Source organism: Chiloscyllium plagiosum, unplaced genomic scaffold (genome assembly GCF_037043375.1).
Source record: "Chiloscyllium plagiosum isolate Xiang-an unplaced genomic scaffold, Cpla_swu_hap1 HiC_scaffold_17, whole genome shotgun sequence".
Classification (NCBI taxonomy): Eukaryota; Metazoa; Chordata; class Chondrichthyes; order Orectolobiformes; family Hemiscylliidae; genus Chiloscyllium; species Chiloscyllium plagiosum.
This window is the reverse complement of record NW_028270155.1, coordinates 61,599,797-61,617,427: the sequence shown is the minus strand read 5'-3', so window position 1 is coordinate 61,617,427 and position 17,631 is coordinate 61,599,797. Positions and strand designations below refer to the sequence as shown.

At 51.0% G+C, this 17,631-nt stretch overlaps 1 protein-coding gene across 1 annotated transcript in view; it reads right to left on the bottom strand.

Moving 5' to 3' along the window:
* LOC148147368 (uncharacterized) overlaps positions 1 to 17,631 on the bottom strand; it is a 104,085-nt gene that overhangs the window by 62,184 nt on the left and 24,270 nt on the right. Inside the window, 3 exon segments of the mRNA XM_087995594.1 lie at positions 8,331 to 8,450; positions 12,907 to 12,928; positions 12,930 to 13,052. Of these exon segments, the coding sequence (XP_087851720.1) occupies positions 8,331 to 8,450; positions 12,907 to 12,928; positions 12,930 to 13,052 (265 nt within the window).

Below are 17,631 nucleotides of genomic sequence, written 5' to 3'. Positions count from 1 at the left end.
CCTCTCTTCATAATACAAGCCCTCCAATCCAGGCAGCATCCTGGTAAATCTCCTCTGCACCCTCTCTAAAGCATCTACATCCTTCCTCAAATGAGGTGACCAGAACTGAACACAATATTCCAAGTGTGGTCTAACCAGGGTCCTATAGAGCTGCAGCAAAACCTCCTGGCTCTTAAACTCAATCCCCCTGTTAATGAAAACCAAAACACCATCCACCTTCTTAACAACCCGATCAAGTTGGCAGCAACTTTGAGGGATCTATGTCTATGGGCCTCAACATCCCACTGTTCCTCCACTCTGCCAAGAATCCTGTCTTTAAGCCAAAAGCCAATATCACCCGCACAGTCTGTGTCCTCATTGCATCCGGTGATCTCCCCTCCACTGCCTCCAAACTCAGTCCCCCAGCCCCACACTGCCCGGTTCGACCTGCTCTCCAAGGTCCACAAGCCCAACTACCCCGACTGACCCATCGTCTCGGCGTGCTCCTGCCCCAATGAACTCATCTCATCTTACCTCGACTCCATCCTCTGCCCCTCAGTTCAGGCACTTCCCACCTCCATCTGCGACACCAACCAATCTCTCCATCTCTTCAGCAACTTCCAGTTCCCTGGCCCCCAGTGCTATCTCTTCACTATCGATGTTCAGTCCTTATACATGTTAATATCTCACAAGGATGGCTTCCAGTCCCTTTGCTTCTTCCTCTCCAACAGACCCATTCAGTCCCCCTCCAATACCCTCCTCCGCCTCACCAAATTGGTCCTCACCCTCAATAACTTTTCCTTTAATTCCTCCCATTTCCTCCAAATCCAGGGGGTGGCCATGGGTACCCACATGGGCCCCAGCTATGCCTGCCTCTTTGTTGGCTATATCAAACAGTCCCTCTTCAGCACCTACACAGGCAATGTACCCCAACTCTTCTGCCGTTATATCAATAACCGCATCGGTGCAGCTTCCTGCCCCCAGACTGAACTGGAGCAGTTCATCGACTTCACCCACAACTTCCATCCTGCTCTCAAATTCACTTGGTCCATCTCGGACACCTCCCTCCCATTTCTTGACCTCACCGTTTCCATCTCCGGTGAGTCACCAGACGGATGTTTACTACAAACCCACAGATTCCCATAACACCCTGGACCACACCTCCTCCCACACAGTATCCTGCAAGAACTCCATCCCATTCTCCCAATTCCTCCACCTCTGCCGCATCTACTCGGACAAGGAAACATTCCACTCGTGGTTATCCCAGATGTCCACCTATTTCGAGCAGCATGATTTTCCTCCCTCTGTCATCCAAACAGCTCTCCATCGCACTACCTTCATTCCCCATTCCACTGCTGTAGACCCCCGCCCTTCCCAACACAATAAAGACTGGGTCCCCCTTGTACTCACCTACCACCCCAATAGTCTCCGCATCTAACGCATCATCCTTAAATGCTTCCGCCAACTCCAATTAGACCCCACCACCAAGACCATCTTCCAGTCCCCACCCCTTCCTGCCTTCCGCAAGGACTATTCCCTTTGACAATCCTTGGTTTGCGCCACTCTCCCCACCAACCCCCTCGAGCCACCAAGTACCTTCCCCGGTCACCGGAAAAGATGCAGAGCCTGCAGGTACACCAGCCGGTCACCTCCATCCAGGGCCCCAAACAGTCCTTCCAGGTGAGACTGAGGTTCACCTGCCTCTCTTCCAACCTCGTTTACTGCATCAGGTGCTCCCGATGTTGTTTTAGGGAATGGTTCACCGAACATCGCAGCTGGGTCCACAGGGACCGACCGGACCTCCCACTCATCCCCCAATTTAATTCCCCTTCCCACTCCCTTTCTGACATGACCATCCTTGGCATCCCCCATTGCCGCAATGAAACACACTGCAAATTGGAGGAACAACACCCCATCTTCCACCTGGGCAGCCTACAGCCCAGATGGCTCAATATTGGGCTCTCCAATTTCAAATAACCTCCCTTTCCATCCCCCAACTCCCTTCCCAGCCCCTTCCCCTCCCTCCCACTGCTCCCTGCCACCAATTGGATTCATTCCACCCATTGACCAACCAGGTCGTCCCCTCTACCTGTCTTCACCTAACCCTACTTTACAACCTTACACCCACCACCCGTTTTATCTGCAGCTCCCCCCCCACACCCAGCCCCAGTCCTGAAGAAGGGTTACACCCAAAACATCAGCTTCTCCACCTCCTGATGCTGCCTGCCTTGCTGTGTTCTACTTCCAGCCTCCTCCTGTCCACCTTGGATCCCAGCATCCAGTATAGCATGTGTTTTGGCTTTAACCCTGTATTCAACATCCAAATTTGACCTTCCTAAATGAATCACTTCTTATTTAACCAGGTTTAACTCCATCTGCCACTTCTCAGCCCAGCTCTGCATCTTGTCAGTGTCTCGTTGTAGTCTGTAACAGCCCTCGCCACGATCCACGACATCACCGACCTTTGTGTCACTGGCAAATTTACTAACCCATCCTTCCACTTCTTCATCCAAGTCACTTATAAAAACTACAAAGGGCAGACGCCCAAGAGCTGATCCTTGTGGGACACCACTGGTCACCGAGCTCCAGGAGGAATACTTTCCATCCACGACCACTCACTGTCTTCTTTTGGCCAGCCAATTCTGTATCCAGACAGCCAAAATTCCCGATATCCCATACCTCCTAACATTCTGAATGAGCCTACCCTGGGGAACCTTATCAAATGCCTTACTGAAATCCATTTACAGCACATCCACAGCTCAACCTTCATCAACTTGTCTCGTCACATCCTCAAAGATGTCAATAAGGCCAGTGAGGCATGACCTGCCCATCACAAAGTGTTTAATCAAATAATGTCTTTCCAAATGGTCATAAATCCTGTTTCTCAGAATCCTTTCCAGCACCTTGCTTACCAGAGACGTAAGACTGACCGGTCTGTAATTCCCTTTCTTGAACAGAGTAACAGCATTCTCCTCCCTCCAATCAGCCTGTACTACTCCCATGGAGAGTGAGGGTGCAAAGATCATCACCAGAGGTGTAGTATTCTCATTCCTCACTTCCTGTAGTAACCTCAGATATATCTGGTCTGGCCCTGGGGACCTATCTAACTTGATGCTTCCCAGAATTTCCAGCACCTCCATTTCCTTAATGTCAATCTGTTCAAGCTTATGAACCTGGTCCACAATGTTCTCATTCTCAACGAGGTCCCCCTCTCGAACAAGTTCCCTCCACTATACCTGATCAGCCCGACCCACTCGCTGATCATTCTCTTATTCCTCACGTAAGTGCAGACTGCCTCTGGGTTTTCCCTAATCCTTTCCCCCAAGGCTTTTTCATGCCCCCCTCCTAGCTCTCCTCAGTCCGTTTCTTGACTTCTTTCCTAGCTATACTTTAATCCTTTAAAGCTGTGCCAGGTCCTTGCTTCCAAAACCTTCAGTAAGCTTCCTTCTTCCTCTTGACAAGAAGCTCCTCTTCTCTTGCCATCCAAGGCTCCTTAACCTGACCATTCCTTTGCTTGTCTCAGTGGGACAAAGTTATCCAACACTCACAACCAGTGTTCCTTAAACAGCCTTCACATTTCTGTTGTACAGTTCCTGCAGAACAATGTTCCCAATTTATACTCCACAGCTCCTGTCTAATAGTGATATAATTTCCCCACCCCCAATTAATTATGGATGTTTATAAAATCATGAGGGGCATGGATAAGGTAAGTAACAGACTCTTTTCCCAAAGAGTTAGCGAGTTCAAAACTAGAGTGCATAATTTTAAACTGAGTGGAGAAAGATTTAAAAGGAAGCTGAGGGGAAATGTTCTCACACAGAGGCTGGTTCATATGTGGCATGAACTGTTAGAGGAAGTGGCTGATGCAGGTACAATTACAACTTTTAATAGATATTTGGACAGGTACATTAACAGGAGGATCACTGTGTTTCCACATTAAAGTTCCCCATTCAGCTCACAGGTATAATTGGTCTGTGCTGTTTTCACCTTACTGACCTCCAGGAGATTTTGGAGACAGCTCAACAGACAGTAGCTCTTCAATGTGACTGAACCTACAAGTATCCTTTGATTTTCTGTACAATTCTGCCTTTCTGTGTTACTTTAGCCCGGTCAGTAGACAACAGCTGTTTCTCTTTCAATAACTTTATTTCTAATGCACTCAACTGTTCACCTCAAGATCTATTCCAGACTTTAAACCCGCAGTAAAGTGATGATGAACAAACTGTCCAACATTCCAATACCAATAACAAAAATCAAAAGTGAAACTAAAACTGTGTTCCTCCATTCTTAACACACTTCAGAAATACAAATCAACCTGAAAGCTATCCATGCATCTCCTCCCTGAGAACACAGGTTCCCAAATGATATTAATAACATTTCCTGAACCTTCATCACACTGGGAACCAACTGAGTTTTATGATGTATCAAGATTGCCTCCATTTTGTGTCCAGCAGATGTTCATTGAGCAAAGTGATTTGACCTTGTGTCCTTCACCAAGGTCAGCGCTGTTTGCTGTATTGACAGGAATGTGGAATACTGCAGCTCAGTGCGTACAGGCAGTGCTCACAGCAATGGTTCCATGGGCCATCGATCTGGTCAGAAGGAAATAATGTCCAATTCTCTGGCCTTGGTGTTCCACTCTAGGGAAACAGTTTATCCTTCCCATAAAATTATGGAGGTTGTGGGCAGTCACCTTCATAGAAGAGATGTAATCTTGTAAAAAAATTCTTGACTGTGGTGAAGCAACATGTCACCCAACTCAAACCAGCCAGTGACCTGCTGGTGTCCAGCAGCTCCCACTGCTGCTGGTGAATTCCTGGCTGGTCATTCTAGGCAGTGGCTTCACCTTCATTGTTGCTGTGGCTGGATGGCAAGTCCTACTGCATCGGAGTTTAGGATGGGTAGCCCACAGGCAGAAAGACCTCAGTCCTTGCTGTTCTCTCTCATGGAGGTCTCAGACAGCAGTATGAGGGAGAGTCTGGACAAACACCTCAGTGAGGCCAGAGGGGTTCGGAGACGTGTCTTGTCAGCTTGGACCAGGAGAAGGCCTTTGGAAGAATATCCAACACCTACTTAATCAACTTGCTCTTCAAATGGGGTTAATGCAGGGACTCCACAATTGGATCCATCTGCTCTACACAAACATCAGTGGGACAGTTTAAAGAATGGGTGGGAATCGGAAAGCTTTCCGATCAGAGATGGAGCCAGGCAGGACTGTCCTCTCTCCCGTCCTGTTTGTGTGCTGTATTGAACCATTTACTGAGTGCAATAGGAAGGAGGCAGGTGTAGGAAAAGGGAAAATGCCAGGTACCGCAGGCACTGAGTTCAAATCATCCCTGCACATGGAAAACATCACTGCTTTCTGCACAGATCCACCGTCAGAATGATGAGAATCTGTGACCAGTTCAAACTGGCTTCAGGACACAAGATCAACTGCAGCAAGAATGGGCTCCTGTTCCTTTTCAGAACTGGGCCAATCAATCCTTTGCCCTTTGCCCTGTCCGAGCAGACTACCTGAAGGTGCTAGGAATGTGATTCAGAGGAGCTGAGGCGTGTGCTAGAACCTGGAAGGTGTGGGTAACTGTGATGTGACTGAAACTGGGATGGGGAAGTGACATTCCCTCTCCATTGGAGTTAAGGAGCTGGTCACCAGCTGGGAGATGCTTCTTCATTTCTCAATGTGCTGTCACTTTGGCCCATACTCCACTCCTGGACAGTGGAGGTCACTCAAAACATCTTCCACTTTGTCTGGAGTTCAACCACGGGCCATGTCTGTGGGGACATAGCCGTAGGGAATGTACCCAACACCCGCCTCAGCCCAATATAAAACACAGATCTGTGGATACTGGGAATCTGAAAGAAAACAGGCAAGTGCTGGAGAAACTCAGTAGATCTGGCAACATGGACAGAGAGAAAAACAGAGTTAATGTTTCCAGTCCAGTGATCCTTCTTCAGAATTGCTGAGTTTCTCCAGCACTTTGTGTTGTGTTTCTGATTTCCAGCACCCACCGTTCTTTGTTCCATATTACTGTGGTTTATCAGGTCAGGTTTCACTCAGATCTGATGTGTCCAGTATCACCATCAGCTGGGATTGGGACACAATTAAAGTTACCTGGGCCTTGGGCGTTCTGTATATCCAGAAGGTTCCCATTTGGTCTCACTGGAGTTGATCTTGTTCTGATCCCAGCTGGAGGAGAGAGGGTACTCCCTGTCAGATCCACCCTGTCCACCCAGAGTCTCACTGCCTCTGCATGTTGCTCTCACCGTGGTTCAGGTGAGGAACAGACCATCACCAGCTCCTTGTGGGATGTGCCTCAGTGGGAACAGATAAACCCATCATCCGGGAATGACTTTATCAGCTAACAGCCTGAGGTGGAGCCAAATGTGGACAGGACTGACACCCCCTTCAAGGCCCCTCATTTCCATACCCTGTCTGACTGTTCCCAGTCTATCGCCACTCCCTATCCCACCTCTGCCCTCCCCTGAATTCCTTGTGTATCCCTCCACCCCCTTGACCCCATTCCCCCAGCTCCCCTCACTGCCACAACCTGGCCATTCCCAATGCTCCATGCCAGCTGCCAGCTTTCTGTCCCTCTCCCTTGTGCCGTAACCAAGACAAAGTGCTGCCCTCAGACCAAACTGCAGAAACCTGCCTCTGTACATCACCGGGAAACTAACGTGAACCGGGCTCACCAGATTCTCTCACACTGCTGGCTGGGGCTTCAAGGAGGGACTGGGTTTTTATGTTCATGAATATTCATGGGATCCAAATGTAAACCAAGTAGGAAGCCCCACAGTCTGGTGTAATACCTGACAAACTGTAAACACACGGCTTTATCTCGACACCACAACCTGTCATTGGGAAATACAACAATTCACACCCGGCCTAATTCAGCCACACTCCCAGAACATCTCAGTTCATCAGAAAAGCCAGATTGGATGGATAACATTAACTGTTTCTCTCTCCACAGATGCTGCCAGACCTGCTGAGTTTCTCCAGCACTTTCATTTCATTTCCTGCTCATGCAGGTTTCATGAGATCCCCCCAACATTTCTGCTCTTGCCGTAAACCAGGCAGTCAGTCTGGCCGACTGTCACTCGGGAGGCTGGACAGAATGATGGAAATGTCTCCCTCCAGGGAAGATCATGAGGAGCTCCACCTCCCCAGCCTTGTCAGATCGACCTGGGCAACCATCCTACAACCCAAAGAACTTAACATTGAGTTCCTGAAACTCCAATAACCTTCCGACCCATCCCCCTGCTCCCTTTCCAGCCCCACCCCCTCCCTTCCATTCCACCCACTGACCCTTCCTTCCAGCTCCCAACCGGATCCATCCCTCCCATTGGCCAACCAGGTCGTACCCACTACCAGTGTTCTCCTATCCTCCACATCTCTCCCCTCCCCTCTCTTTATCTGCAGCTCCCCACCCGGCCCCCATACCCACATCCAGTCCTGATGAAGGGTTAGACCTGAAACATTGACTTCTCCACCTCCTGATGCTGCCGGGCTTGCTGTGTTCTTCCAGCCTCCTGTTTGTCTACTTGGTCAGGTCCTTCACCCCCTGCTGGGCTCTCTGCACCCTCCCCATTTCCCCATTAATATCGAGGCCCCTGTCCCAGCCATTTACACTGAACAACATCCTGATTGTTGACATACTGCTATCCATATTTCTGGATCAATAATATCATAGATTCCGACAGTGTGGAAACAGACCATTTACTAACCAGTCCACACCGACCCTCCGAAGAGGATCCCACCCAGACCCATTCCCCTACCCTATTACTCTACATTTTCCCCGACTACTGCACCTAACCTAGATACACGTGAACACTGTGGGGAATTTAGCATGGCCAGTTCACCGAACCTGCACATCTTTGAACTGTGGGAGGAAACTGGAGCACCCGGAGGAAACCCACGCAGACATGGGGAGAATGTGCAAGCTCCACACAGACAGTCGCCTGAAGCTGGAATCAAACCCAGGTCCCTGGCGCTGAGGCAGCTAATCACAGAGTCACTGCGTCACCTTAATCTCCTGTAGTTCGATGTTTGGTGAATACACATTTATTCTCGCGGTATATAGAAGGAGATGGGGTGGGAAAACTCAGATATACTCAGATGATGACATGATGATTGTAAATGTAAGATCTTGTTCACCTGAAGCCCAGGAATTAAAGCCTGCCTTTAGCTGAAGTGAGGAGGAGCCACGTCAGAAATACTGGAGACACAGCAGGTTCCAGATAAAGAGAGAATAATCCCCAGATTCATCCACAAAGGGAATAACAAACAGAAACACTGACAGTCTGGAATCCATATCAATACAGATTCAGAGGGAGGGGGTTCCTTCCATTACCTGGACGGAGGGTTCGTTCTTCAACTGAGTGACAACGGCCCTCGGGTTCCCGAATATAGGTGACGCAAATGGCAAAGAAATCTGAACAGCAGTGACCTCCATCCGACCATCAGGGCCCACCTGCACAATGATAATAAGATTGTTTGTAATAGTTTCCAGTGTCTTTTACTGAACAAGCCAGTGACAATGTAACCTTGTTGTTTAATAATTCCATGGTGACAGGTTGAACGAGGCAGAGAGTGGGTTTTAAGGGAGTTGACGATCTGTCACTTCGACCTTCACTCTGAATGAGGGATATGATTTGGAGGAGCTGGTGTTGGACTGTGGTGGACAAAGTTAAAAATCCCACAACACCTAGTTACAGTCCAACAGGTTTATTTGGAAGCACTAACTTTCGGAGCGCTGCTCCTTCATCAGGTGGTTGTGCTGTAGGATCATAAGACAGATCACAAAATTTTGCGTCAAATCCTGTGTCTTACAATCTCCGCAAGTTAGTGCTCCCAAATAAACCGGTTGGACTATCACTAGGTGTTGTGGGACTTTTAACTCATGAAAAAAGACTTGCATTTCTATAGCAACTGTGATGACCTTAGGATGTGACCAGCATTCCACAGTTCATCAATATATCAGGATTTTTTTTAATGGGAATCAGACAGAAAATGCAGTTTATGGACTTGGAGCCTCCGTGAACCCTCTGGTTTTAATGATGGGGCCCATCTTGGTGTTGGCACTAGGAGCGGGTGCTGTTCCCACACAAGGAAAAGGCCCAATGGTGATCAGACCCGGGGGTGAGGGACATGCTGAATGGGTAAGTGGGCGTGGGTAATGAGCTGCCAATCTCAGTGTCCCCTCACTGAAAGACAGGGCCTGGCACCATCTCAAAAGAACTTTTCATCCTGTGAGCAGAGCGATCTTGTTCATCAGGATCACTTGGTTGATTTCCAACTGCCCTCTGAAATGGCCGAGCAAGCCACTCAGTTGTGTCAATCGCAATAAAGTCTGAGTTGGACAGCAGTAGGTCAGGAAGGCAGCTCACCACCACCTTCTCAAAGGGAATTACCAACGGGCAAGAAATGCTGACCTCGCCAGTGACACCTATGTACCAGGAATAAATTGAAGGAAATAGTTTAGTATGAAAACCTGGCCCATGTTTTCTGTTAACCTGGGTCTAAAAAGACAAGTAAATGAGGGAGTTTTGAATATGATGTAAAAATCATTAACTTTTGTCATGACTCTGGGAATAGCAGGGTTTGATTTCCAGTCCATTCCCCCCGTGAGGTGGAACAGCAAAGAGAGTGAGGGGGCATTGAGCTCCTATGTCACCACTGGGCACACAGATTCACAACAGGCAGGGCAGGGCTGGGAGGAGGGGATCTGAAGCCCTTACCCCCTGACTGTTTGTGTTTTCTCAGACAGGACTCCGTGCTCCAGAAGGACAGTCAGCTGCTGAGACCAGGGAGCTGTATTCCACTCTGAGAAGGAGGATCCTTCAGAGGATGCAGCATCACATCATTCCCCGACACCCCCCCCCCCCACCAACACAGACCCTCTCCGGGCAGTGGCTATCTGCTCACTATCTGATACAATGTCACAAGCTGGTGAGTACATCACTGCTTCTCCTGAGCAGCTGATGGAGGCTGTGATGACTGAAGCCACTGACAGACAGAGGTCTGGTAGAGGCCAGGCCCATGCTGAGCCCCAGGCTGCTGAGGGGCCTCTGCAGTCAGTAACATGGAACCTGCTGCAGTCACAGCGAGAGGTGAGGGAGCTGCTAGAGCCTGACACCCCCATGGGTGGACAATGGAGGAGACCATTCAGGCCATCGGTGCTGTCCTGTCCCAGCCGTGGGTGTGTCTTGCTTCCTGTATCGATGGGTGCGTGCCCCTCATGGAGAGCCACATCCAGCAGGTCACTTGATGGATACACACCCACAGGGTGACCAGGTGAGAGAGGAACAACATAGCTGGAGAGTCTCTCCCAGGGGCTCCTCCATCTCCCCATCACACAATGGGGCAGGTGTCCCTTGCAGTGGAGGAGAAGAGGCTCCTTCTGCCTCGGGGCCTTCTCTCAGTGTGCTCAGAGTACACACAGAGCCTCCTCAGCCCCTCTGCCAATGACCTCAGCACCTCCAGTCGCCATGGGGACACAGTGAGCTCCTGTAGCTGTGAGGCAGTCCATGTTGGAATAGGAAGGTCAGGGAAACTGAGACATCAGGCAAAGGAGAGAGCTCCATTTTTTAATGGATTTCGGGAGGAGGCACCTTGTAGCTGTGGACAGACTGAAGGCCCTCATGTAGGAGCTTCCAAATGGAGTCAGGACAGATTGCAAGGGAGATGACACCTCAATGCCTGGCCCTGCTACAAAATAGTGTATGGTCTCACGTGTGGGGGAAAGGCGAGTGCATGCACCATCCATTGGGACATCCCACCAAGTGTACCACATATTCTTAACCACTCAATACACCAAACCCTTCTCACTCACGACACACAGACACACAGACACACAGACACACAGACACACAGACACACAGACACACAGACACACAGACACACAGACACACAGACACACAGACACACAGACACACAGACACACAGACACACAGACACACAGACACACAGACACACAGACACACAGACACACAGACACACAGACACACAGACACACAGACACACAGACACACAGACACACAGACACACAGACACACAGACACACAGACACACAGACACACAGACACACAGACACACAGACACACACCAACTCTTGCTGCTACTACTCCCATCCAGATATTCAGCTATGGGTCATCACCCCGACACACTGCAACAGACTCAATCATTTTACAGGAGAAGGTTCTCCATAATAGCTACAGGGCTGACAGAATCAGTGGGGACAGGACCATTTCATTCACAGAGGGACCTCTGGGAATATGCTGAGAATCATGGGGACAGCTGGAACAGAGCCCATGGCTTCATGGGGGACATTAAGGATGACGGTGAGTAACTGCCCCTGCTACTCTCAATCCCCTCCTCACTCTCACCCTGAGATGGGGAATCAAATGAAAGCTGCAGACTGTGGGACCATGGATCTGGTGCTTTCCTCTGCCTCTCCCTCCAACATCCCAACCCTCCTGTTCTGATTGGCTGCTTTCAGATTCCCAGGAACTGCCGGCTGGGGACCTCCTCATAGCCATGAGGAGGCAGACGTTCAAACCCAGGTCACTGGTGAGGGGGCATTGTAACGTGATCTCACAGGTGAGCTGCCAGGGGAAATGGGTACCTAGTGTGCCAACTCCATGGAGGGCACGTTCTGCTGCAGGAACACAGATGGGGACATTAATGGGAGGCCTACAGAAGGAGGTTGATGGGAATGCACACTGAGATGCTTGGTACATTAGCAGGCCATGTCAGACAGCCTATCAAAGGGCATGGAGAAGCTCAGTCCCAATGTGACAGAGGGCACTGCACAGAGCTTGGATCCCATCATTTCCCCTGTGGCAGTGGGAGCCAGCTCCTTGACTGCAGCAGCTGACAGGGCAGTGATCCAGTATCTGTGCTCACTGTCTCAGCCTCTGCTGAAGCACAGACAGAAGCCAAGAAACCCCTCAATGCTGCAGTGTGAGTTCAGACGGAGGTCGTGCTTGGTCCCATGCAGGCTCAGACCCGCTGTGAACATGATTGTGGATCCCAGTGGGCAAAGGGGTTTGCAGGGTCTTGGAGCAGGCCAGCAACTCGTCCTCCAACAGATCACTAGGGATCTGGGGATGCTGCCTGGGAGACTGGCAGAGGCACCATGGAGCATCAACCTGCTGCCCTCTCTCAGGGTAACAGCATTTGTGCTCTCACTGTGGCCACTCCACCAGTCCCCTTGCTGTTGTCCCTTACCCTGTCAGTCCAGACAGCTGCTGTCTGTTGTGAGATGGTGCCGTCTGAAGCCAGACCCAGGGTTTCCCCAGGACATCCTGCAAAAGTCACCTGCAGTCTCCCCCATTGGAAGTCAGCTGCCTTCCACTAACCATTCTGTAACCAATGGGGTAAAGCTGCACAGGAACACCAGGACAGGCCCTCGGGCACTGCACAAGGATGGTCAGTTCCCATTTGTCCATGTCACTGGCTATATTCCTGAATAAAGATTCTGTGATGCACATGTTTGTTGCTTGGCCCTGGGTGGTCCAAGTTGGGGAATCCAGTATTACATCAGGCAGGGAGGCTGCTGTGTAAAACCAGGATAGCAGCTCATCACCTGGTTCCAGACACACACAGGGCTCAGGGGGAACCTTCTCAAGAGGCTGTACCATGTGGGGTATACTGGAAACAGCTGGCACCACAGCACCCATCTCCTGGGGGGCACAGGGCTCATGTAGTCTCATCACAAGCAACATTACAAAGCTGAGACTTCCCCCCCCTTTGTCATTGTTCAGATTATCCAGTTAGAAACGATCTGATTCTATTGAACTGTTGCAGTTAAATATTTGTGAGATCCTTACTCTGGGGGGTATTTAATACTCAAATATTATCAAGTCAGACAATGTCACATTTCCTTACTCCACCCTTATTAATTACTGCATTGTGAAAACACTTACCCATGAGAAAGTGGCAGTAACTAAATGCTAAAGCACCTTTCACATCCACTTTGATCACAGCAGCCTTAACATTTGGAAGTACAAAGGTTTCACTGTCCATTGGAAAATCCATATCCATCAGGACCTTATGTAGATCAGACTCCAGGCTGGAAAATGCACAGACAGTTAGCACTGGACTGGATAAGAAACAGGGATTCACACATAAGGGCAGATATTAACTTATTATAGTTCAGTCTATGTCATGAACAAAAACAGTAATTGCTGGTGAAACTCAGCAGGTCTGGTATCTGTGGGGAGAAAGCAGAATGAATGTTCCGAGTCCAATGACTCTGCATCAGAACCCATCAGCCTTTATCATGATGTCATCACTATGTGTGCTGCTCTGATCCCTTCCTGCCATGCTCAGTCTGATAATAAACACACTGTAATAATTGCTAAGGTGTCTGATCCACGTTTCTGTTAATCCCCAAAGAAACCACATCACCACCAGATCAAACATAGCAGCTTCAATGGGGGAAATCAGTCTCTTCTCAGTTCCTTCTCAGATGAATCTGAAGAACCATGAGGTAAGATTAAACTGGGAGACAAGAGCATTGTCAGACTTCCTAAAGGCAGTGGCTCAATGGCTTACCCAGCGTGAGGTGCAGTTCCTGAACACTGTAGTGACTGATACAAGGGCAGTCAGGGGGATCTCAGAAAATGAGTTCCCTGACTGGGGCTGTTAACCTGGTCCAATTAGAGAACACTGACTAAACATATATAGACAGGAGTGTTGGAGTGCATTATTTCCCCCTCCAACTCTATTTTGATTTAGTCCCTACCCACCCCTTCACTGTTTTGATCACACAGCACTGCCCTTTGATGTGAAGGGCTGTGCTTGTCACTGGCCACCCGGGTGTTTTCCTATCTTCCTGGTGGTGGAAATTGAATAAAGATTTGTGCACCTTGTGTCTTTCACTGTGTCTCCCACCTGCACACACACACCATGGGTGCTGGGGAAAAAATAAGCACTACCGCACTTAGGTGGTAGTGTGGGATAGAAGAAAAAAAAAAAAAAAAAGGCTGACTTCATAAAAAAAAGAAAAAAAAAATATAGACAGGAGTGTTGGAGTGCATTATTTCCCCCTCCAACTCTATTTTAATTTAATCCCTGCCCTCCCCTTCACTGTTTGATCACACAGCACTGCTCTTTAATGTGAAGGGCACTGCTTGTCACTGGCCACCCGGGTGTTTTCCTATCTTCCTGGTGGTGGAAATTGAATAAAAGATTGGTGCACTTTGTGTCTTTCACTGTGTCTCACACCTGCACACACACACCATGGGTGCTGGGGATAAAATAAGCACTACCGCACTTAGGTGGTAGTGTAAAAAAAAAAAAAAAAAAACAGCATTAAGTATATTAAAAAAAAAATATATAGACAGGAGTGTTGGAGTGCATTATTTCCCCCTCCAACTCTATTTTAATTTAATCCCTGCCCTCCCCTTCACTGTTTGATCACACAGCACTGCTCTTTAATGTGAAGGGCACTGCTTGTCACTGGCCACTCGGGTGTTTCCTATCTTCCTGGTGGTGGAAATTGAATAAAGATTCGTACACTGTGTTTCTCACTGTCTCACACCTGCACACACACACCAAGGGTTCTGGGGAAAAAATAAGCAGTACAAAAATAAATTTAAAAAATAGACAGGAGTGGTGGAGTGCATTATTTCCCCCTCCAACTTTATTTTGATTTAGTCCCTGCCCTCCCCTTCACTGTTTTGATCTCACAGCACTGCCCTTTGATGTGAAGGGCAGTGTTTGTCACTGGCCACTCGGGTGTTTTCCTATTGAGAGTTGGATCAGTGTGAGTGTGTGCGCGCACGTGCAAGGGCTCTCCTCCTTGAAGGGGTCTGTCCCTGGACTAGCTGCCCCACATCAAGAGCGCTGAAGGAAAGAAGAAGGAGAAGAGGAGGAGAAGAAGGAGGAAGAAGAAGGAGGCGGCGGCAGAAGCAGGAGGTGAGAGTTCTGAGTCCTGGGCCTACTTTTGGAGCTGCAGCCTGGGTCTCACCCAGGTCAAGGGTGTGTTGCTGCTGACCTGGGGCCCACTGCCACTGCTGATCTCTAGGACCCCGCCCAAACCTGCCTCAGCTATTACTCCTTGGGACCTGCCTCCACCACCGCTGACTGGGACTCGCCTTGGGCCTCTCCCCACAACCTTCACCACTGCTACTGCTGGAGGCCCACCTCCACCGCTGCTGCCTGGGACTAAATTTTGGGGCTGTCTGGGACTTGCCTGGGGGACCCTCCCCAACAGGTCTGCCCCCACTGCTATGACCAAGGGTCTACCTGGGACTCACCAGAGTCCTGCCTCCACCGCTGCTGCCTGAGGCCTACCAACACTCAGCAGCAGAGTATGGTGAGCCCGAAGGTTGCTGAGCCCAGCCGCACCTACGCCGGGGTAGCCGCTGCCTTAGGCTCGGCTGTCCCAACCCCTGCTGCAACCACAACCCCCTTTAGGCATATGACCAAACAACTGGGGTAAAGGCCTATCCCCTGCAGTAAGGCCATGGCTAGTATGGTCGGCCCACTGGCCATTGTCATTGCAGCCAGGGCGTACCGGAAGGCCATCTTTTTCCTGAAGACCAAGCAGGCGGTCTACCTGGCCGTGGAGAGGGGGCCACTGTGGGCCGTAACCTCCAACGTCCCGCCCTTCGTTGCCAGTGAGCTCCTTCTTCCCCACCTCAACACCTTGGGGGAGTTCTGGTCGGGTGTCCAACCGCTCCTGCTCAGTCTTAAGGACCCCACCCTCCGGCACGTGTACTCCTTCCGACGACAGGTGTTCATCTGCCTGGCCCGGGAGGTCACCGAGGGCTCCTTCACCCTCCTCCACAAGGGCACGGCCTACCACACCTTCTGGACAGCAGATGGCATGCAGTGCCACCTGTGCCACAAGGAGGGGCACATAAGAAAAAAGTGCCCCACCCAGAAAGCTGGCCAGCCCACACCAATGGCTGAGGGAGGCACCGCCGCACCCACACCTCCTCCCCCGAAGACAACACCACAAGCCTCGGCAGCGGAGGATAAGCCGGAGGCTTCCAATGCCTCAGCCTCTGGCGGGAAGAGGAGCGAGCATCCGACCGGCCAGAAGGCACTCAGGAAGACGCAACGCATCAGGCCCACCCACGGGGAGACCACCCTATCCCCTTCCCCAACACCTTTCCCACAACCTGCCCCACCCCAGCACAACAATGCCCCTGCAGCCGTGCCCGTGTCACCCCGGCACGGGAACCCTGACCCCACACCCAACCCCCACCCCAATACAGAAACCCCTGGGGCTTCAACACCTGGACCCGGGGGCCACTGAACCTGAGACCTGGCACTAACCTGGGGTGAACCACTGCTACCTCACCTCCTGCAGCAACCATGTCTCTGGGCCCCGGAGAAGGAACTCAGCCCCAGTCCCGCCCACCATCACCTGATAAACCAGGGACAGGGCAGGAAGTGACATAGCTGACCCTGGCCACGCCCCCTGTCTTCCCCCAGCCAATCGCATTCCAGTAAAGGCTAGGGGGGAGGGACCTTGGGTCCCATGACCACCAAGGTGGGCAGGGAGGGGAAGACCCATAAATTCCCTCCTGTCTGCCTGGGGACGTGGTGCTAGCCCTTGGAGAGGAGTGATACTCCAGTAGTGCTACACCTCACCATGGGATGGGCCTACAGTGCCTTTTGATTGTCCTGCACCGTGGCCTGACCTGCCTGAACCCCCAGGGGCTACGGTGTGACCTTCTGTTGCCATAAACTCCTCTGGCCCCTAGGGAGGATTTTAATAACCACACTGGCTGTGGTGCGGGTGACAATGGGGAACCCTCTGCTAGGTCGTTGAGTGGTGGTGGGGAGGAAGGTGTTATCCTTGCTCCTCTCTCCCAGACTGTTTTTCTGGTGGCCTTGGCCCTGGGGGATGACCTTTTCCCTGAGGAGCCAGGTGTCCTGGTGTCGGGAGAGGAGAGGGGCCCTGAGCCTCTGCTGCCTGACGACCTGAACTTGGGGTGTTCTGGGAAGGGGTGTACTGAGGAAAGGTACTGCTGGTGACCCTGGGGGTGGGGTCGCTGGGGGTTTGAGGCCAGTTGGTGGTGCTGGACCAGCCCCCATCCTCTGGGTGGGGGAGGGTTTGTGACCGAGGGCGACCTCCTGGAGGAGGGTTCAGGATCGGTGGCGGACACTGGGGATGACGTGGACTCTGTCTGCAGTGATGTTTTTGAGTCCCAGGTGCCCCCCACCAATCTCCCCCTCGAGGAACTCTGGGAGTTTGTCGAGGAAACTGAGTCGCCGGGATAGAGCCCAACTGGCGCTCGACCGCTGGTGCTCCTTTGAGAGAGTTTACTGGTCGGTCCAAGCTGCCCGCCAGGCGCCTGGGCTCGACGTGAACGAGTGAAAGTGAGTTGGGAACTTCCTGGGGGCACTCCTGGTGAGGGTGAGGGACTCCAGTGCCCCTCCCTCATCCTCCCTGTAAATATATATACAAGTTTGTTAATTGTACTGGTGGTGGTTGCACAAAGCTTCCGACATGGAGACGACTATAGCCAGCCTCAACATCAACGGCAGCAGGGAGTCACAGCGCAGATTCCAGACCCTCTCGGTCCTTCGGGACGGGAGGTATGCGGTGTGCCTCCTGCAAGAAACCCACACTACCCCGGGAGACGAAGCCTCCTGGCTCCTGGAGTGGCGAGGGGTGGGGGGTCTACATG